The 22,640-nt window shown below is 34.3% G+C and overlaps 1 protein-coding gene across 1 annotated transcript in view; it reads left to right on the plus strand.

The window, feature by feature from the left end:
• Positions 1–10,061: 10,061 nt before the first annotated feature.
• LOC110728590 (exocyst complex component SEC6-like) overlaps positions 10,062–22,640 on the plus strand; it is a 28,161-nt gene continuing 15,582 nt past the window's right edge. The window contains exons 1-9 of the mRNA XM_021908229.1: positions 10,062–10,524; positions 14,746–14,784; positions 14,904–14,992; positions 16,496–16,586; positions 16,722–16,811; positions 16,896–16,975; positions 17,736–17,828; positions 18,702–18,728; positions 21,323–21,430. Of these exons, the coding sequence (XP_021763921.1) occupies positions 10,396–10,524; positions 14,746–14,784; positions 14,904–14,992; positions 16,496–16,586; positions 16,722–16,811; positions 16,896–16,975; positions 17,736–17,828; positions 18,702–18,728; positions 21,323–21,430 (746 nt within the window). The 5' untranslated portion in view covers positions 10,062–10,395. The remainder of the gene's footprint in view (positions 10,525–14,745; positions 14,785–14,903; positions 14,993–16,495; positions 16,587–16,721; positions 16,812–16,895; positions 16,976–17,735; positions 17,829–18,701; positions 18,729–21,322; positions 21,431–22,640) is intronic.

Consider the following 22,640-nt stretch of genomic DNA (forward strand, 5'->3'; position numbering starts at 1 on the left):
TTCGAATTGAATTGACACCTAGTAAAACACACTTAACGATGATCATATTCCGTGATTTCCATATGGCTTGAATCACACGAATATATCCAACCATTCGAAGGTGAAGTACATACAAGACAAATTGAATTTATCATCACTTGATACTTTTAAACAGCCATGTGTCTGTATCTTTCATAAGTTCATCAAAGTCTATATGTCTATCTAGACTTCTTGAAGCGGCTAAACTTCGAACTTTTATAGGTAGGTTCTCATATACGTAATAGTGCCCTTGTGACAAGACACCGTCATCTAGAGCTTCTCAACTTTAGATCTTTGAGAACTTAAAATAGACGCTACCTTACACATCACAAGTAACATAGCAACATGGGTCACAGAACATTGCTAACAAACATCAAAAATGCAATTCAACCACATTGAATCTAAGACTTGATGTTTCTTCAAGTGTTAGATTGGGTTTCACAAATTTGTGTTTTTGGACATAAACCCATTCCATTCAAAGCAAAATTGATGGAATGCCTTGGCATTGCTTTAGTAAAGCAATCCGCCAAATTCAATTTTGTAGGAACATAGTCAAGATTTATGACCCCATCATTGATAAGCTCTTTCACTAGGCTATGCCTAAGTGAAATATGCCGAGACTTACCATTATCCACTAGACTATATGCCTTTATTAAAGCCGAATTCGAATCACAATGGATTGCCACCGGTGACATTGGCTTAGGCAATAAAGGCAACTCTAACATGAGATTCCTCAACCACTCAGCTTCCTTACTAGCTGAGGGCCTGAGGCAAGAGCAATAAACTCTGCTGCCATAGTGGAATCGGCAATGCAAGTTTGTTTCTTGGAAGACCATGATATGGCACCTCCCCCAAACATGAACACCCAACCACTTACAGAAGAGTCATCCTCTTTGTAAGTGATCCAGCTTGCATCAGAATATCCTTCTAAAACCGAAGGAAATCCACTATAAGACAAACCATAATCCAACGTACCCTTAAGGTACCTCAAGACCCTCCGAACTGCAAACCAATGTTGTGCACCCGGGTTACTAATAAATCTACTAAGTTTTCCCACAACCAATGCAATATCAGGTCTTGTACTTGTCATGGCATACATCAAGGATCCAATTATCCTTGAATATTCCAATTGGGAAATTGTTTTCCCCGAAACCTTAACTAATTTAACATTAGGTTCCATGGGGGTGTTTACAGGACACTTATCAAACATATTAAACCGTTTGATCATCTTCTCAATGTAATGAGATTGACTTAGAATAAGTCTTCCATTTTCCCTAATGATCTTGATGCCCAAAATGACATCCGCCTCCCCCAAATCCTTCATCTGAAAAGATGAGGTTAAGAATTCCTTGGTCAATTCTACTTGTTGTAGACTTGTACCAAAGATAAGCATATCATCAACATATAGACAAATGATGACACCATGACCTTTGTCATCAAATTTGCTATAAATACACTTATCAGTTTGATTCACTTTGAATCCAAAGGACAAAATCGTGTCATCAAATTTTTGATGCCACTGCTTTGGTGCTTGTTTAAGTCCATATATACAAAGACTTAACCAATTTACACACCTTATTTTCCTGTCCTTCCAAAACAAACCCTTCGGGTTGTTTCACATACACTTCTTCCTCTAGATCTCCATAAAGGAATGCCGTTTTGACATCCATTTGATGAATCACTAGATTATATACTGAAGCCATTGCAATTAATAACCTTATGGAGGTAATTCTTGCAACCAATGCATAGGTATCGAAATAATCAACACCATGCTTTTGTCTAAAGCCTTGGATAACTCAGGCTTTAAATTTCACTATGGAGCCATCCAGTCTCCTTTTCCTAGTGAAAATCCACTTGCGACCAAGAGGTTTGCAACGCGAGGTAAATCCTCTATGACCCAAGTATTATTTCCCATGATGGAATCCATCTCATCATTTATAGCTTCCTTCCAAAATGCACTATCTTGGGAAGATATGGCCTCACTATAAGTCTTTGGGTCACTATCCACATTGAAACAATATGGAGTAGTGGAACTAAGGACATCCCTAGACCCTTCAACCAAATATATTATGAAGTCATCTAAAGGATTCCTAATTTTCCTTTGTCTCTTACTTCTTCTAACATGAGGAGTCTCATCCTCATTATTAGGAGAACATTCATGAGATTCAAGTTGATCATCAAAATCAACAATCTCCTTTCCTTTGGCACTAACTTGTAGATCCTTAGGTCTACTCATTGATGAAAAACGGTTTTCATCAAAAATTGCATCCCTTGACTCAATAACCGAATGAATCGATATATAGTCATTTTGTTCTATTACATAGAACCTATAGGTTTTCCTATGTTCAGCATAACCTATGAAAATTCAATCCAAGCCCCTTTCACCGAGCTTTCTTTTCTTGTTGTCAAGCACTCTTACGATTGCCCTACAACCCCAAACCTTGAGATACTTCAAGTTTAGCTTTCTTTTATACCAAAGTTCATAAGAAGTAGATTCTTTTCCCTTAGTGGGAACCCGGTTAAGAATGTGACAAGCAGTCAACATTGCTTCACCCCAGAACCCTTCACTCAAACCAGAGTAAGATAACATGGAATTAACCATTTCTTCAAGAGTTCTGTTTTTCCTTTCAGCTACACCATTTGATTGTGGTGCATAACCAGCTGTAGTCTCATGAATTATACCCAAAGATTGGAAATAAGCAGAATCATAATACTCTCCTCCCTTATCAGTTCTAATTTTCTTAATAAATGATTCTACTCGTAGTTCTACTTCTCTTTTATAAATATCAAACTTTGTCAAAGCTTCATCTTTGGAATGCAAAAGATACACATAACAAAACCTATAAAAATCATCTATAAAAGTAATCTTGTATCTTTTGTTCCCCAAAGAAGGAGTACTATGAAAATCACACAAGTCACTATGGATCAGTTCTAAAATATTAGAACTTCTCTCAACTCTCTTAAAAGGAGTTCTAGTGATCTTGTTCAACATACAAGTAGAACATTTATAGAAGAAATATCACAAGGTAGAATTAACTCTAGTTTAGACATGCAATTCAACTTATTGAAATTAACATGACCTAATCTAGAATGCCATAAATAAAACAAATTCACACCATTGTCATTATCAACATTAAAACAAACATCATCCATCATTACAAACTTCTCTCTTAACGAGAGTTTAAACAATCCATGAGTTAAATAACAACGTCCAATAAAAGTGCTACCTCTAGTAATAATACATCTATCTGCTTCAAATACTAGTTTATATCCAAGTCGATTCAGGATAGGGCCTAATACAAGATTTCTAGAAATATCCGGAGCATATAGTACATCCCTAAGAATGATACCATTGCCCGAACTAAACATTAGCTCAACTTGTCCTCTTCCTTGGACCATGATGGAAGAGTTGTTCCCCATATAGAGCTCTTCACCATCAACAACAACCTTGTGAAAGGTTTTGAACCGATGCTTCACCTTGCATACATGCCTTGAAGCCCCCGAATCCATCCACCATGAGTCATCATCCTGTACCATAAAAATGTTAGGATCCGTTGCATTTAAATCCATACGGAATTAAATTCAACCTCATGTAAGGGATTACCTTTGACAGTTGGGTCCTTGCTACTAGAAGCATGGCCCTCCTTGGATTTCTCCATTTTCTTCTTAAAAATGTAACAGTCCTTCTTGCGGTGTCCAGTTTTACCGCATTCCCAACAAGCAAACTTGTTGTTGTCCTTATTTTTCTTGGACTTTCCTTTGGAAGAATTAACATTCTTCCTCTTTCCACTAGTTGAAGCACTAGATTTACCTTCTTCCACCACATTAATGGTGGAAGTTCTAGGATTCCCATCCTTAGCATTTTCCATGGCCCTTATCTCTTCTTCAACTTGAAGATGGGTAGCCAAGTCAAACAAAGATATGTCCTCCTTTTTGTGTTTTAATTCATGTTTCACATCTTTCCAACTAGTAGGTAGCTTATCAATGATACTTGAAACAACAAATAGTTCATCAACACTAATTCCATGTTGTTTCAAATTACCATAAATACGTTGTATCTCATGAAATTGATCCATGATGGACCTACTATCAACAAACTTAAAATTATTGAAATTACTTACAAGGAACTTCTTGCTAGAAGCATCCTCAGCCATATATTTACCCTCCAAAGACTCCCATAGTTCCTTAGCAGACTCAACATGTTGATACACATCAAACAAATCATCCTCCATCCCATTGAGAATATGACCCCGACAAATAAAGTCTTATCCCACTTTGATTTCTCACGAACATCTTCCATGGTTTCATTCTCATGTTCTACAGGCCTAGGAGTACTAATGACATAGGCAACCTTCAACGAAGTATTGAAGTAAGAAGAAAATACATCTTCTTCTTGCTACGTCGAAATTCCACACCATCAAAATTCTTAAGTTTGACAAAATTAGTGGTAAGTTCTTTCACACTAGACATGATTCTAGATAATCACTTTAGATTGTTAGGTTTTCAGCAATTCAATACAAAAAGAATTACTTAAAGATGGTGGAACAAAACCTAAGCAGTGTATAATTCCAATCAAATTATACAACAAACAATACTAATCAAAGTATTACAAACCAAACACCAATATATCAATGTAATCAGAGTTACAAGGAAAAAACAATAATATGAAAGATACTAAACTTGCCTCTACTCCAAGCCAAAGAAATCACCAAGAACATGAGAATACCAAGGACCACGTGAGTCTTCAATACCGGATACTTGTCTAAGGCATGTAAACACTTTCCTAAAGTGATTATTTCCCCCACCACGGTGCTTGGGTTGAAACTGGAAAATCACTTTGAGATACAATAGATAACAGTACAATCTTTGCACTAAGATTTGTAGCAAGATGATTAAATTCTCAAAGATTTAACTTAATTGATAGAGATTTCTATAAGAGATTGCAAGTTTCTTAGAGAAAAGTGTAAAGAAGAAGAATTCTTGGAGAGGAAAAAACAGAGAGAGCAAAAACCAGAATTATTATCGTTATTCTTTTAATTTCGCAATTAAAAGAATAAACGAAACCGCAACTGCCAGGAGGAGCGGGCGCTCCTCACGACCCCGCGGGCGCGGCAATTCAGCCCGCGAGCGCGGACAGGGAAATCGCAGATTTCACCCAACTTTTTGGAGATGCGTGGCCGCGCCCATGCCGCGGGCGCGGCTTTCCGTGGCTTCCCAACCGCAGCCTCTCCATTCCACGGAGAGGGCTCTCTTCTACCACACTCTAAATTTCTAACAATCCTAATTCATTCATAAGTCCAGCAAGCAAAAAACAACATGACCTATCAACTACAACTTTGTCCAACAAAAAAAAGGCTACCCCACCCCAATTCCTTATTAACAGTCTTCATCCCCAAACAATAGAGGAAACCCATCACTGTAAGCCCACCATTCCCCAAACATGTGAACCTAGAACTATGATCCATCACAACTAAAAACAGACTGCAATGCCCACTTCTTGGTGGAAAGTGTCAAGGTTCTATGTGAAAGGATACCAAGACCTCTTCCTCCACATCCTTCTTCAATCCTTGCACACCAACTCAACCTTCTTCGCATCCCAGGAATCAAGTTTAACAAACACATTCTTGCACATTATATCCTCCATTCCCAGAACTAGATGGGCTTGGTTCAGACCATATCGAGCTATGTTTCTCCACCCCATGCAGACACTTGTCACCACTCAGTGTCCCTTGGGTCTCTAAGCCGAGGGAAAACGTGAAATTGAAAAACGTCAGACATGGACAACACTGGGTGAAGTTCATCAAGATCGGCCATTGTTTATCCTAAGTAGTAAAAACCAACTGTGAGCATAAAACCAATTTCAAACTCAAACTACAAATTTTTTACGCTACTTCATAGGAACTTCTAGGGTTTCAATTCAACAAGGAATTGGAAATTTCAACACATTTTAATTATCTAAACAAGAAACGCATACTAACACCTTGTTTACTTACAACAAACAAAAAATTTAACATAAAAAATCAACTGATCATCATAAACCCTTAAACCCTAACATTACCTAGAAAATTTTAAACACAAAACAACCACAATAATAAAGTAAGTAATGTACCTTGCAAATCACTGGAAAACGAGTCGAAATCGCACAACGAACTGAGGAATCGCCTTCCTTAAAGGTCTAATAATGGTTGGGTTTCGTTTGGAACAGGGGAGAAGAAATGAAAGGGCGACTAGATTTTTTTGGTAGAAATGAATATTTATTGCTGACTTAACTTACTTCAGTCATTTTGCGCGCTTTCCCAAGTAATTTAACCATAGTTTAACTTCACCAAGGTTAATTTTCACTAAATTAACCAAACACTTCGTTCTCGCTTTTTTTTATTTGTCCACGTGTCCCACTAAGTCCCTAATGTTTTCCTTGTAAGTGTTGCGTACGCAAGAGGATTCCCATTTAATTATTCCCAATTCCACGTCATTGCTGTAGGTCCCTAATGTTTCAAGTACTTCCGTCATGTCACAAGTCCCTGATGTTTGGTCCAGTCATCAAAGTAACCACCCAAAGTGGTGGTAGAAGGACCAAAACCAAACTTCTCAAACGTTAGGGACTTTTACCAAACTTTTGTCAAACGTGAGGGACCTATTTTGTACTATACTCCTTTTTTGGATCACCCCCTGAATTTGTCTATGAGTATAACTTTAGTTGATAGTAGTGTGAATGAGGAAAATTATGTAAATAAATATTTTTAGGGGTACACTAACTTACAAGTTTAAAAAAAAATTATAATTAACATTAATAAGGGCAAATATGTAAATAAACATTTTAGGGCATTATCATCTCAACACTATTCATAAATGTGTGGGTTTAAAAGGGTAAATACGTAAATAAACATTTTTAGGGGCATAATCATCTTAACACTATTCATAAGAGTTTATTCGTACTTTTGGAAAAGTAGGGATATAGGCACATAGTTTTTGGTAGTATAATTACAAAAATGCTATACTGACTAGACATTTTTGTTGATTTACGTACTCCCTCCGTCCCATAATACATGAGACGTTAGACTTTTTTTCACTATTCATGCATTAGTTTTGACCATAATTTTTTTACTAACATAATAAAAACATATGTTATCATAACATATGTTGTTAGATAGATATTAATATAAAGATTCATAATATAATTTAAAAAATAATTTTTATTAATATTTAATTATCATATCATATCATATATCATTAATAAATAAAGCCGGTCTCGCAGCCACACCATGAGACAGCGACACTTGACATTTCAGTTTTTCGCCAAGTGTCGCGCCACGTAGGTGACAAATACGTATTTTTATGACACATATGATGCTAGATAAGCGAATTTTGGATAGATTTTTTTAAGATAAAATTTTCGTATAGAGTTTTATTGTCGATATACTTCTAATATTTCATATATACAAAATTAATCATAATTTTAATAAATATCCTATATTTCGGTTTCATTTTCATCATAAAATTCATTTTCAAAAGTTCTTTAAAATAAGATCTATTTATAATGTATTTATTTATTTTAAAAAATATAGTGAATATTGGTAAAATTACTTTCAGTTCAATAAAATTTTAAGATGAAAATGTTGTATAGAGCTTTATTATTACTATACTTCTAATATTTGATATATGCAAAATTAATCATAACTTTTAATAAATGTCGTATAACTCGGTTTTTTTTTTCATCATAAAATTCGTTTCAAAAATTTCTTTAAAATAAGATCCATTATTTATAATATATTTAATTTAGTTAAAAAAAATAGAGAATTAGTAAAAATAAATTTTAATCAGTAAAAATAATTTTGGTTTGGTAAAAATACTTTCAGTTCAGTAAAATTAATTTAAGTTTAATAATAATAATTTCAAAACTACAAAAAGTACACTATTACGTATATGATATCGTATGTCTAAACATCTTGCATTATCAAAAAGGATTATACGCCCATATTTAACAATCTGGGCATCGCCTGTGTAACACCCCCAATTCACTAGCTAATAATAAGTAATAAATAAAGGAAAAACAAACAACCTTTGAATAAAAGCTGCGGAAGCATACACCTAAATCGGAGGTATTACCACCACACTCAACGACTTGTCAAGTGCTAAGGCTTACAAAATCCCAATAATTACAACTCAATAATCTAAGTGAGCTATTTATACAACTTTACAAACTTGTTATAAAATACTAATCGAAACACTTGAGCTCCTTTAGCTACGATCACTTGATCAACCTGTTTAGACAAACTAGACTATTCACCATTAAGGAGAAATTCCGAAATAGATCGTCGCAGGGCCACCATAAGAAAAAGACATGGCCGCAAACACAAGTAGCACAACAAAAACAACACACACGTCAGCAAAAAGCTGAGTAATCATCACATATCAGAATACAGAGTATAATAGAATAATTAACACTAATAACTCAATTAAACAATGTAGTTCAAAACTACATTACACATTGTACTCTGGAAATAACCTTTGTCAAACCCAACCTCGAATAATAATACGATATTTTACTCAATTAACTCATCTATCCATAAGTGTGCCACGCTCTTTGTTTAATACCTAGCCTTGGACATGAGTAATTCGAATAACAAACCAACAAGTATAAAAACTTGAATACTCTCAATAACCAGAAAACACCTCTAATTATGACCAATATGGGTCAAATCCCACTGTAGGGGACCATAAAAAAATATAAATAAAGATTGTACCTCATTAACTCATGATCATTATCTCCTTACCAACATGCCAAGGACTAAGGTAATTAACATCGAGCCTCAAACCAAGATCAAAATAATAATTCTCAATCTTTTGATCTCATACATCGATCAAATTACCATTCACGGATTAATAAACAATATCTCAATAACGGCACATGTTCCCAAATATTATAAAAATTCGAACTCGATTCAATCATAGTATATCTCAACTCTTATAGGGCAATAAAACTAATACCCAAATATAATTAACTCACAACCCAAAAACAATACTAATAACCTAAAACCTCAATATAACAATACTCCATAGAGCAACAACATTGAAAACCCTAAAATAAAAACACAATCAATCGATACGACACTTAAATCATATAATACAAGATACAACACACTAATCACATACAAGTATATATAAATCTTTATCATACAAATAACGAATCATAAAATTTACACACAATAATATGTTGTATAATCAATACAAACAATAATTTATAATTAAACAATTCCAAAGATTAATATTGGTGTGATTACCTTTCAACGAATCACAATAAAACTATGATATATAAAAGGGACGAAGTAGGTCGGCAACTTTACAATTCACGGCTTGCAATCAACATATAGCTAGATCAATGTGATGGTGGAGATTATAGAATAAACCAAAAACATTAAAGAAAATCAAATTTGGGTTTACTGATTTATGAAGCTAGCGTGTAAGCCAATAGGAAAAGAAAATAAAAAAACAAAAAAACGGCTCCGCTCTCTCTCTCTCTCTCTTTTTTTTTTTTTTTTTTTTTTTTTTTTTTTTTTTTTTTTTAATAAAACAGTAATGTAGGGTTAAAGGATATAAATACTTTATCATAAAAATATTCTGACCAACATAAAAATTAATTTTAGAATTTTATCAAATAAGATAAGAAAATAAAATTTTGAAATATACTACGACTCTAATTTTATAATTTATAAAATCATAAAGTATACAGGTATTACAATTTACCCTCCTTAAAACAAGTTTCGTCCCGAAACTTAAAAAAAAATAACTTACTCATAAATTTGAGAGAAAGTAAAACCAAACCAAACTTTTCTTTATAAAATATATATAGATGGAGTATATAATTATTAGGGGTATTACAGCCTGGGACGAAGGTTGATTCATAAATTAGTATAAAAATAAAGTTAAACTAGTATATTAACATGTTGATTGTGTCATATTATGTATTATGGGACGAAAGGAATAATATTTACCATTTTGCTACTTCATAAACGAATTCAATAAACTCGACCTCCCTCGTTTTGTTGCGGTCTGTTAGTTAAAGTAAACCCGTCTAGCCCTGTCTCGTGGATTCCTCCTATTGTACATGTTCTCGGAGGTAAATCGAACAGAGGTGAAAGAGAATTCAAGATTTGCTGACTTCAAATTTACGAATTCTGCCAAATCGCCAACCCCCATCTTAAAATTCTTCCAAATCCTCGAGAAAATTCAGCTCAAATCTCTTCCTGTTTCCAGAAAAATTCAATGCACCAGCTACAATTTTCTATGATCGATTGCAATCGCCTGAAATTCACCAAAATTGAAGTTTGAGCTCATCTTTATCTATTGGATTACGTTGATTTTGATTCGAAAGCGAAAATGATGGTGGAAGACCTCGGCGTCGAAGCCCGAGAAGCGGCAGTGCGCGAGGTTGCCAAGCTTTTGCCTGTTCCTGAACTCCTACAATCTATTTCTTCGATTAAGGCTGATTACATTTCGCGTCAGCAGGTAAATAACCTTTCTTTGTTTTTTGGTGCTTTTCGTTTATTGCCTTATATACTGCAATTGTGCGCTTATTAGTGGAAATTGTTCCTGGTGATGTGTGATTAAGTTTTAGCTGAAATGTACTCTTTCGGTTCGGAATTAATAGTCGTGTTGATAGTGCAATTTGGATCGGTAATGTGGATGTTAGGGAGTTGTTAATCTCATACTATTGTGGATTGATAGGTTGAAAACATGTTTGGATTGGAGGGTTTACAACCCTTTATTTGTACAATTAGTAATCACTTTTGCCAGTTTCCTAATGAAGACAATGTTTCGCCTTAAAAAAATGTAATGATGTTTATTGGATTTAGTAAATACCTTTATTTAATCTTCATACCCCTGTATCATGCTGCCGAAACATGGCTGTGTTCTTGGATACTTAGAGTTGCTGTTCATTAGAATTTGAACACTATTATGCTATACCATCTATGGGATTTTGCTCTCTTTTTCGCTTTTGAAAGAGATTTTGGAATACAAAATGCTGTATGGATTAATTATCATTCAGGCCGGACATGGATTGACATGGTGGAAAGTTATGTTGACTGGCATATGTTATTCTAGACAATTACTGTTCAGGATGCCAATGGACCTCATAGCCTGAGAAACTTCAAATGTGAGGAAACATGGCTCTACTGAAGACCTGAAGTTAGATAAATTGATTTATGAAGTTCAAGAGGCTAGAAAACCTAGAAATTCTTTTCCTTGCACTTGTACTAAGAATGATGCCTTGAAAATTCTTGAATTATTCTGTTCTTCAGTGAACTCAAGTGAGCTTATCACCATGAAATGAACTAAAGCATATTTACCGTTAATTGCACTGTACCTTATGGCCTCAAATATTTGTGTGTTGTTTTCAACTTACCAACCTAGATGTATTGTTGTTCAGGGTTAGGTAAAATTTTAAAACTTTCTTAGTTCGTCTTTGCCCTTGATGGGATTTAGACTAGATGCTGTACTTTTGTTTAACTCAAACAAGATTGGTCTTGAAAGTCCACAATTATGCTTGGATTTGCATTTTCTTGTTTTTCTTTTTACTCCTTAGCAAGTTAAACCTATGTATTGATCGTGTATATCTGCAGTTGAATGGCAGCTTAATGGTTTCAAACTTTATTGTTTGGAGATTGAGCTGGTAAATTTGCCATAAGCTGATGATTTTGGGATTGTTTGGACATGTTTTTGGCAGCCTGAACTTTATTAGACAGCAATGGTGATCTCTATGGCTAACCCTTCCACTTTCTAACTTCACTAGAGCCTACCATTATCCATTTTCAGCATACTTTAACAGGTTCGCTAGCCCTCTTATTTAGTTTTATAAAAAGGCGTAAGCATGGCTGCGAGGGTAAATTGCCAACGTGAATTCACGCTAGAATGTGGCATGACGTTGCATTGGAGCGTGAATTCACTTGATATTGAAGGGACAACCGAAAGGGACAATTTGTATGGATTTGCCAATGAATCTTTAAAAAAGATTTATATGCTTTGCATGGCTTTAACAAACAGTGATAATCGAAGGGACATAAAACATGCAAAGGTTTCCTATCCAACTACTATCGAAGGTGTTTTTTTGGCTGACAATCTTGACACAACTCACAGTGGATGGAGTTGATCTCTTTGGTAGTTAGGTGATTATTGATGGAGAATTGTGCCAGGCTGGCAGCTGATTCAAGAACTTACTTATTTATTTATTTATTTTATTTTATTTTTAAGTAGTGGTTAAATTAGCTAACTTGACTACTTGGTACTCCTTCCATCCTTTTGGATACGAGACGCACCGCAAGAGCCAAAACCCTTTAAAATCACTTCTATAGTAATATATAAGCCTTATATATTTAAAATAACATATTATAAATGCATAAAATAGCAAAAGGAACCACAAGATACCGCTAAAGGCGCTAATGGCATAAAAGTCTTCAATTAAGAGGTCTAAGACACAATTCACACATTCAACATAAAATAAACATGTAAAATAAGTAGAGAGAAAAGCACATATAGTAGTTCTTCAAGTTTGCTACCCGGCATACTAAGACACTAGTAATCTATCTCATCAATGTCATACGCATCCTCCTCTTCTTGATTAGCTTCATCTTCACTAGTGTCCTCTTCTATCTTATCATAATAATTATCAAACACCAAAATTGTTCGAGGTGGTTTAGTAGCGGGGCTACTAGCAATGCCTTTCCTTCATCAACTCTTGTTGATCTTCTAGTTTCATACGAAGGTTCATTAGCTCCGGTAACTCTACTAACACACTCCAAGTCAATTCTTCACCATTAAAAAAAAAAAAAATGATATGTTCATATGGGGTCTTGTTAAGTTTACCTTAATGTGTATTTTTCCATACAAATACTTAACAATGTGAATGAAAATTAAAAATTCCGATCCGTTCTGATCTAATTTAATAAGAATAATTGATAAGTTCTTGTAATAAGTCAAGTGAATATAGCCTAAGTGACTTTGTCCCATATAAATGAAAAGATAAAGAGGCTTCTAATAAGATTATTGAATTATATTCCAGCCTTACACACCACATGATTGTCGTAAAGCATTGTGCCACAATAACTTATTTTCCTCACCCTTAACAACCCTCGAAATCTAAATTGCCGCCAATCAACATCTAAAGGGAAAGCTAAAAATTCCTCATGCAATGCAAATAACTTGGTATCTGGCCACATCACAATGTATAAGTACGTGAATAAAACTCACTAGCAGCTTACCAAAGCATAAATATCTGGTGAAATAACCAAACCCAGCCTACACTATTGAAGCATGTCATTAGTATTGTTCCTAAGGATCACCAAATTCCAAGTGAAAGTGCTCATTTTAGAAGGAACTCTTGTCTTTAGAAAAAAATTTGCTGCTTGAAAAGTTGGATACTAAGAGGGCTGAGTAGCAACAAAACAATTTACAAGGTGCTTGTGCCCCCTCTCTCTTATATATATAGGGGATGGCTCTCGCGAGAACCCTTTCTTTATGTGAGAACTCTTTCGTATGTGAGAACACTATCTATGTTTTAAATTTTTACTTGTATGTTCTATATATTAAATCAGGTGCTTTAAAGTTTTTGCTCGCAAGTTCTAAATTGTAAATGAGTTAAATAAGATGTTCTAAATTATTATTCACATGTTTCACATGTTTAAAATTTTAATTTAGTTCTAAGTTTTAACTCATATGTTCTAATTTAAAATTAGTTGTTCTAAGTTTTAACTTATATGTTCTAAATTTAAAATAGTGTGTTCTAAGATTTTCTAATCATATGTTCTAAATCATTACACGTATGTTTTGGACTTTTAACTCACTTGTTCTAATTTTTACTCATATGTTCTAAATTTTAAGTCAGGTGTTCTTAATTTTTACTCTTATGTTCTAAATTTTAAATTAAATGTTCTAAATTTTGCTCATATGTTATAAATTTGAATTAGGTTTTTAAAATTTTCTCAAACATTCTAAATCTAAAATCAGATGTTATAAATTATTACTCACTCAAATGTTCTAAATTTTTTCTCATATGTTTTTTACAACTTTAAATCACGTGTTCTAAATTTTTTACTCATATGTTCTAATTTTTTTCTCGTATGTTCTAAATTTTTACTTACATGTTCTAAATTTAGTTCAATTCTCATATAAACTTGGGTTCTCACATATAAACCTATTCTCACCGGATCCTTCTAATATATGTATGGACTACTGGTACTCCTAATTAATTAAATCTCTTCTTTTGCCTTTTTAATGAATTTATTTTTCAAGCGTAAAAAAAAAAGGTTCATAGTCATAGCTTTGGAGAAGGCATATTTTGCACTATTCTATTTGGCCATGATCAATCTTTTCTTCTCTTGGTTTTGGAATTTGCAGGATATCTTCTTCTTGGCTCTTCTAACTTGATGCTATGTGTGTATTGATGTATTTATGAAATGTAATATGTGAAGGAAATTTTATACTTGATGAATGAGTATAATATAAATTATTAATTTTGATGGTTGAATAATTTTTATTGCAAGCAGAGGTAACAACGTACAACAACTAAGTTTCAGGCCATTGCCTGTTATACATCAAATGTTTGGGTGCCATGCATTTTGTAGTATTTGGTAGCTAAGTGCCCAAGATGCTTTTAAAATCCCCTTATTTGCTTTCTATAGAATATTTTGGTAGTTCCTTGACCTGACTGTAAATTTCTATTGTTATCATCAGGCAAATGATGCTCAGCTTAGCACCATGGTTGCCGAACAGGTATTTTCAAGCTTTTAAATAGCTTCAATATTTTCCTAATATCTGTGTAGCGTTATTGTTGTTTGATATCTTTCATTGTAAATCTGCTGACATTTAACCAATAATATGCATTTTTGTAGGTTGAGCAGGCACAATCTGGACTTAAATCACTTTCCTTGTCAGAAAGAACAGTTAACAATCTTCGAGATAACTTTGTTTCCATCGAGAAGTATGTTGTTTGAGCATAGCCTCACTCTAACCTTAAAGCCTTCTTTTCTTATACATCATGAGTTCTGGAGATTTGGCCTTAACTAGAGTTTTCTCTTGGGTCACACACACACTAAGGATTTTGGCATGTTTCCATTATTCACCTAATCCAAACCCATATGGTATTAAATCGTGCTTTTCTTAGACATTGTCTACCATTCCTATTCGAGAGAAGAAAGGGGTGGGAGGCTAGTATGATGGTAAGAGTTTGAACTAGGCGTAGAGATAGAGGTGTCATTGCCTGGCTCTAATGATTAGCTGCTGGTTTAATAAAATTATTAAGAATGTACACCATAGGTTAAGATCTAGACTTTGATGGACTCTTGACTCTATTTCGATGTAAACTTCATATTGTTCTTAGTTTCTGAAAATATGTTTGTAGATTATTTGATATGGCTTAGGAGGTATGTCATTGCTTAAAAAAAGATAAGAGTATTTAGTGGCATGAATGCTCAAAAATTTGTGGTGTGAGGCTGAGAACAAGGGAAGTAGTTGTCCTTTTTGGCTTGCTGGAAGAGTATGTTCATAAAATGGATTGGCCACTAGTGGCGATTAAGATTTAGGTTGCCAGTGAGCAACCTCATATTTTATTCTCAATGTGGATCGTTAGTGGTGCAGATCTAAGTTGGATAGTCTTATGGAATGCTCTGCTACTAACTTCTATTTGCTGTATATTGTACACCAGTTGTTTTCTTAAAAATATATAAGAATAACATAGGGCCCACTTTGTATCCTTGGGATTTGGGGTCGGCTAACATGAATTGTCATAAGGAATCGTCCATAAAGGAAAAAGAGCATAGCAATATAATCAATTGAATAAAAGTTGGGTAAAAACAAGTGAGTAAAGTGAAATAGAATTTACGAGAATTTTATAAGAGTGGTGCACTCTTGTGCTAGCTCCCTCATACATGTCCTTAATAATGTCTATATATTTCTGCAAAATGCCTTTCCTTGTTAAACCTCACCAAAGTATCTCCCTTGGTCTCTTATTGTAGGCCTTCTCCAAATCAACAAAAACCATATGTAAATCCTCTTTATCCGTCTGTTAGCAAATCTCTATAAATTATCCATAAGAATATCCAAATTTTTGTATTCATAATGCACAACTGGTCTATGAATTCTGGTAGGTTCCTATCTCATTGTGTGAAAAACTACAATCCTCATACCTCTCAATAGGTTGTTGTACCTTCATCCGAAATTTTTTCAGTAATGACTGGGAATTATAATTTCTCAGAAGGTCCAAGTTTTACAATAACAATGTGTTTTGCTTGGCAATTGTAAAAGGTAGGGAAGGGGAGAGATGAGGATGGTAGTGGGAAAGGGAAATTATTGGGAGGAAGAAGTGGGCTTGCAGTAATATTCCAAAATTTTCCACTCCCCCTCCTTTTTCTGCTCTCCCCTTTTGATTTTTCACATTGCAAATATTTATGGCTCACTCAAAATTTGATTTTCTTGTTGATATCAGACTATGCCAAGAATGCCAAACATTGATAGATAATCATGATCAGATAAAACTCCTGAGCAATGTGAGGAATAACTTGAACAAGACTTTGAAGGTTGGATTCTCAATCATCCCAAGCTTGGTTACTCTGAAGAGATGTTGCTGTCCATCAAATTTTCCTATTATTGATTTGTAATGATTAATTTGTTATTTTTTTTTAATAATATTTAATTAAATGAACCTAATGCAGGATATTGAGGGAATGATGTCCATATCTGATGAAGCAGCTGAGGCACGAGAATCACTAAGTGATGATAAAGAGCTTATCAACACATACGAGGCAAATCAAAATTTTGCATACTTCTCTCTTTTTAGGTGTTATTATGTTTTTCTTCCCTATGCTTAGCCCTGTTAATTATGGCAGAGATTGACTGCTCTAGATGGAAAAAGGCGATTTGCGTTAGCCGCTGTTGCATCACATAAAGAAGAGGTTGGAAGAATAAGGTAAGCTTTGTTTCCTGGATGCTTGGTAATGTTTATTGGTGGTTAAAGAAAAGCGGGATAATCAATCATCCCAAGCAGTTACTTGGTGATGACATGTTTTGTCCCGTGCTTATGCTTGGGTAATTATCTAATTTCTTAGCATTTATACACATATGTCCCATTCCTATCACAATGGTTACACCTAAAAAGCTATAAAAAAAATTCAGGATTGGCATATCTAATCAAATAGTTCCTTTAGACATGGTGTCAACCGCCACCCTCTTTAGGATGAAACAAAGATAAGCATTGGTAGTGAGGAACCCTTAGGTGCTTAGATCTAGTGCTAGTAATAGTTCAAACTATCTAGAGACTCAAGAAGCCTGTTCTCAATTGGCTTATCTGTATGAGGACAATTGGATTTTTATGATAAATTTGCTGTAGATCTTGATTCTGGAGTCTTGTTTTTTATGAATTCGGTTGTCTAGTTAAAAGAGTAAGGTTTTTATATACATATAGGATTAATACCCTGAAAAACAAATTTCTCTTGTATGATTTCGGATCAAAGATGATTGAACTCTGCTCAAACAAGAAAGTGACCTCGTATACTAAGTCATCTCAACTCAATAATTGAACAAGATTATACTGAAAGCTGTGGGTTTTTTTTTAGTTTTTTTTTGTTTTCTTTTTTTTTTTTTGGCATTAATATGTTGATGATGTATGTGCTTTCGGTTTCCTTTATCATGTGATGCTTTCAAGACTTATAATATTGATTGTTACCCAGAGAATATTTTGAAGATGTAGACCAAACTTGGGAAACATTCGACAAGACCTTATGGGGTCACATTGGCAACTTCTATAAACTTTCTAAAGAAAGGTATGTGCATTCTTTGTTTGTAAGAAGTAAAAATGCCGTTACTTTCTCAAGAAATTACTCTTATTCTTTGATTTTTATGATTCAAATGCAGACCGGTTATTTCAACAGTGCAACTGAATTTTATTTATAAGAAAACGCATGCTCTTTCTTTCTTGGTTGCTTACACAAACACTTAGGGTAAAAAGAGGGGAGAAAGTAGCAGACGCTAAGGGAAAAAAGTTGCCATCCTTAGTTTGGCCGCGAGAAATTTCCCATTTGTAGTTATTTGCTTGATATTTGTAACAAACATGAATGTGATTAATGAGCAACTGGTACATGAAGGTACTACTTTCTTGAAAGAAAACCAGGAAAAAAAGTGGACCACTTCAATGAATATGTTTTTTTTATTAATGTGAATTTATGATCAGCTATTGGGAATAGTAAATTGAATGCTTTGTTGTACTCTGTAATATTCTTTTAGTTCTGATGAATATGTTACTGTACACTTTCTGTTTAGCTATTACATATGACTTGTATTACCTAATGGTCATTCAAAGATACAACAGTTGAGAAGTTAACTAGGCGCGCCAGGTTAACCTTGATGGGATTTTATAAGTATTTAGAATCGTTAATTGGGACAATTGGCTAATCTTATACGGTTTTAATTAGAAATGTTTAAGGTAGGTTAACTTATTTGATTGATAAGTGAGGGTGAAAGATTTTGTATGGGTTTTAAAATTAAAATACCCTTGTCTCTGTTTTTTGTTTTTGCTTGAACTTGTCCTATGTAAATAACATGCTTTTTGGGTTGTTATAACAACCCTTATGTTCATGTTTTGCCTCAGATATTTTGTATTCGAATGTGCTAACTGATACCTGCTATCTTCTTTGCAGTCCTCAAACTCTTGTTCGTGCATTAAGGTACACATATATGTCTGAATCATCTATTCTATGTATCACCAGTGATGGAATTGTCTACAAAGTTTTTTAGTACAAGCTCTGTCTGTTTTGTGTTGTGAGTTTGACATGGATGGTATATTATGAAACCTTTTTCATGATTGAGGTCATGGATTTTTCCCTTCTTGTTTTTCTAATCTTCTATATGTGGAAAAATATGAATCATATTCCTCAAGGACCATAATCTTTTGAATAAGCATAATTAATCAAATGAGGCCATCCTTAAATTAATGTGTCATTACAGATCTGGAAAGAAAATTAGGCTCTGATTTTGCTTGTGCTACATGTCCGGACATAGTATAGGGACTATGACATTTAAGGTTGCGTTTGTGAACTCAAATTTACTTTCAAATACTGAAATTCTTTGTGTAATGTTAAATGATGAATTTTATTTCCAATACTTGTTCTTTGGAGATAATTATCTTAATTCTAGAATAGTGAACACAGTTTGGAGGGAAAAATGTAAGCATGAAATCACTTTGAACAGAACTCCCCTCATGATGGCAGTAGCTTTTACCTTGTAAAAGACAAGAAGAGGTATCAAATATTCCTAAATTACACCTTTGATTCACCTTTGTTCTACTCATAATAGTCATGGAAATACAAAGACCAAAGAAAATCAAAAGAAGCCATATAAAGTGGAGCCTGATAAGTTAAAAAGTTATACTGCAAGTGCACAGTGTGTGTTGAGACTTAGAAAATACGGGTTGATCCAACATGGATAAGAAATTCAACTATTTTTTGTACAATTGACTTAAACTATATCAAGCAAACAAGTCTGATTTGAACAATTTCATCCATTGTTTGGTCAGACATATGTAATCTCATACCAAGAGGGTTCTAACTTCACCTATCCCCCTAGAATCCCATACCCACCTCACCCCATAAAATTCACAATCTCTTTCTTTAAGAAATGTAAAAACCATTTCAAATTGTAAACCAAACAAGTTTAGACAAGTATTGGGTTTAGAATCCATATCTCCCTAATATGAGATCCCCATACCAATCCATTCCATTTTAACGAACCAAACGACCCCTTACATTTCTATATATGTAGTATGAATGTATGATTGCTAACATTATCAGATTTTTCAATGGTAGTCCCTGCCTAGCTTTTAGCAAGCATGGCACTAATGCAGCACGAGCGTGGCTGTTGATTGTATTAATTTCTTGACAACAAGCACAAGTAAGATTACAATTGCAATGACGAAGAACAATTAGTCGTTGGCGTCTGGGCGCTTTGTTGCTTAATGATAGTGTCACAAAAAAAGCTAGGAATTTCGAAAACTTAAACAAATGATTCTTAAATTCGATCCATCACATGAACATTCTTATCCACTCAATGATTTAAATGTCTATCAACAAGATTTTGGATTCATCCATATCATATTCAAGTCGCCTCATAAATTTTCCGACTAATGCTGAAATCGCATCCACTGAAAACTGTAATAGGTTTACCTAAGAAGAGGGGTTTAGGTATTCTAGTAATATTACTTTACTAGGTTAAAATGGTATACTAAGAACTATTAACCTACTAAAGTAAAATTACTAGAATACCTAAACTGCCCTTCCTTAGGTTAGTCTATTATCCTTCCCAAAAAAAAAAAAAAAGGTTAGTCTATTACAATAATATGTGATAGTTTCAGGCCAAGCACAACCAAATAACAGAGAATTGCAAAAAAACAGTAAAATAGAGAAGGAAAAAAAAAAAAAAAACGGTTTACAGACTTTACACACAACTCTACTAAGCACTATTAATAGTGACTTGAGGTCACAACTCTCTAAGGATTCATTCCCAAATTTTGCCTACCATTTTCTTCCCTCCCTCTCTATTTATACTAAGCACTATTAATCTAGTAAAGTCATATTACTAGAATACCTATACTGCCCCTCCTTAGGTTATTCTATTACACACTTCTAATTTTGAATCTTTGGTACCCAGACCGCTTAGCCCCGTTCATCTTCGGCGCAAGAGCGCTCAATCAAAAGTTTAAAATACTGCAAATAAAGCCATTGCCAATTTGCCAGTACCCATCTGATGAGTAGTTCCTCACCCAGAAATCAATTTACCATATAAAATTAAGGGTTTAGGTCTCTTCGAGCATTTTCTCAATCTCTAAGTAGAGAACTAGAAATAGGAAACCAATCTGTTCCATGCAGCTTCCTGGACCCAAATTCCTGTTCCTTGAGTGTTCTGAATGCCACTAAGTTGAAGCCTCTTCTAAAGCTTGTTTCCATGCTCGTTATATCCCCCAAATGCTGAATTCTCTCTGTTTCCGGGGCCAGTTTTTTACCTTGCATGGTAATGTCCCTCTCTTTCCTATTTGAAGGAGATACAAAAAGAAAATTGTAGTATCATGATAGGATATTCAATGAATCCAAATGTTTTTCCTGTTTGGTTGAGTGCTTGTTCATATTTCAATATCGTAAGAGTTTTGCATTGCATGCTCTTCCTCTGAAGATGTAGATTTTTCATATTACATTGTTGATGTCCAAGATGTCAAATTGACATTTATTGTTTCCCTCTTGCTGTCCTCAATGATTTGTGAACTTTACAGGGTTGTTGAAATGCAAGAGATTCTTGATCATCAACTTGCTGAGGAAGCTGCTGAGGCTGAGGGAGATGGAGCAATGGCATCGATTGGAAATGCTCGTCGAACCACAAAGTAAACACCTTTTGGCTGAATTATTTGCATTGATACAGTACAAATTTATCTGAACAAATCTTTCTTCACTTATGCATGAAATCAGTTCTCTTTCAATAGAAAATTTTATCTGTGAATAAATTGGTTGTCTTTATTGCTTGCGCTCATTTATCTAAAGAATTCTGCAATCTACAAAGTATATCAAATCAGATAATTTTGTTTAAAATCAAGAGTTTTTCATTCCTTTGTTCTGATGGAAGATCAGTGGTGAAGAATCACATTAAGAGGTCACCGAGAGGGCGTCAATCCTTTACAATAGGGGGGATATGGTAAAAATAATATGCTCCCTCCGGATCACTTACAATTTTCCTAAACTTAAAACCTGTAGATAAATTGAAGCCCTCTATCATGCATGGTCTCATCTACAAATTTAAGGAAACAGAACTGTTGTTCATTCCACTTATGGTTCCAACTGTTAAAGAACCTCCAATTATGGAACTTCAATATTTGGTATGTAGGACTTTCCTCGGAAAAATCTATAATCCCTCTCCTGCAATGAACTTCCCTAGTAGCCGGAGGAGCATGCTTCCTTATTAATGTAGATCTCTTGTCCTTCGACTCTATTATAAAAGGATCATGCCTCTCATTCGGTGTCTTCCTCCTGTTAGTTTCCCAAGTGAAGAAACTTCTTTAAAAAGGGGCCTTCAACTTCCAATTGGTCTCAGAAGTGAAGAAAGTGTTACCAGTCCCTTAAAGCGTGTTGCAGATTTACTAATAGACTAAACACCTACAGATACTACCATGCCTTATAATCATCCTCATAAGATTTGGAAATTTTCTTATTATCATGCTGTAAATTGCTACTGCTGCCCTTTCAATTAGCGGTATATACTAGGATAGATCCAAATGCATTTAGTATCATTTGATGATACCATTGTATGGACTGTAGATTCTTGAGCCCCCTTCAGGTTTTGTTGCTGATGCTGAACATTAGAATGGAAAGAACTCTGTTTCCAAGAATTTGGAAATGACAAGAAATCTTTTTGTTGATTAAAAATTTGATGTAATGATGTGCATTTGTTGGGAAATAAATTAACTTGAAGCAAGTTACCAAAACAGTCGTCAGTTGACCATCACCGCCTCTGGACATGCAAAGTTTTTGTATCCAGTATCCTTTTCATCCCCTACTTAACAGTTATCAAATGACCGTGCTATTATTCAAGATATACTA

Source organism: Chenopodium quinoa, unplaced genomic scaffold (genome assembly GCF_001683475.1).
Source record: "Chenopodium quinoa cultivar QQ74 unplaced genomic scaffold, ASM168347v1, whole genome shotgun sequence".
NCBI classification, from domain to species: Eukaryota; Viridiplantae; Streptophyta; class Magnoliopsida; order Caryophyllales; family Amaranthaceae; genus Chenopodium; species Chenopodium quinoa.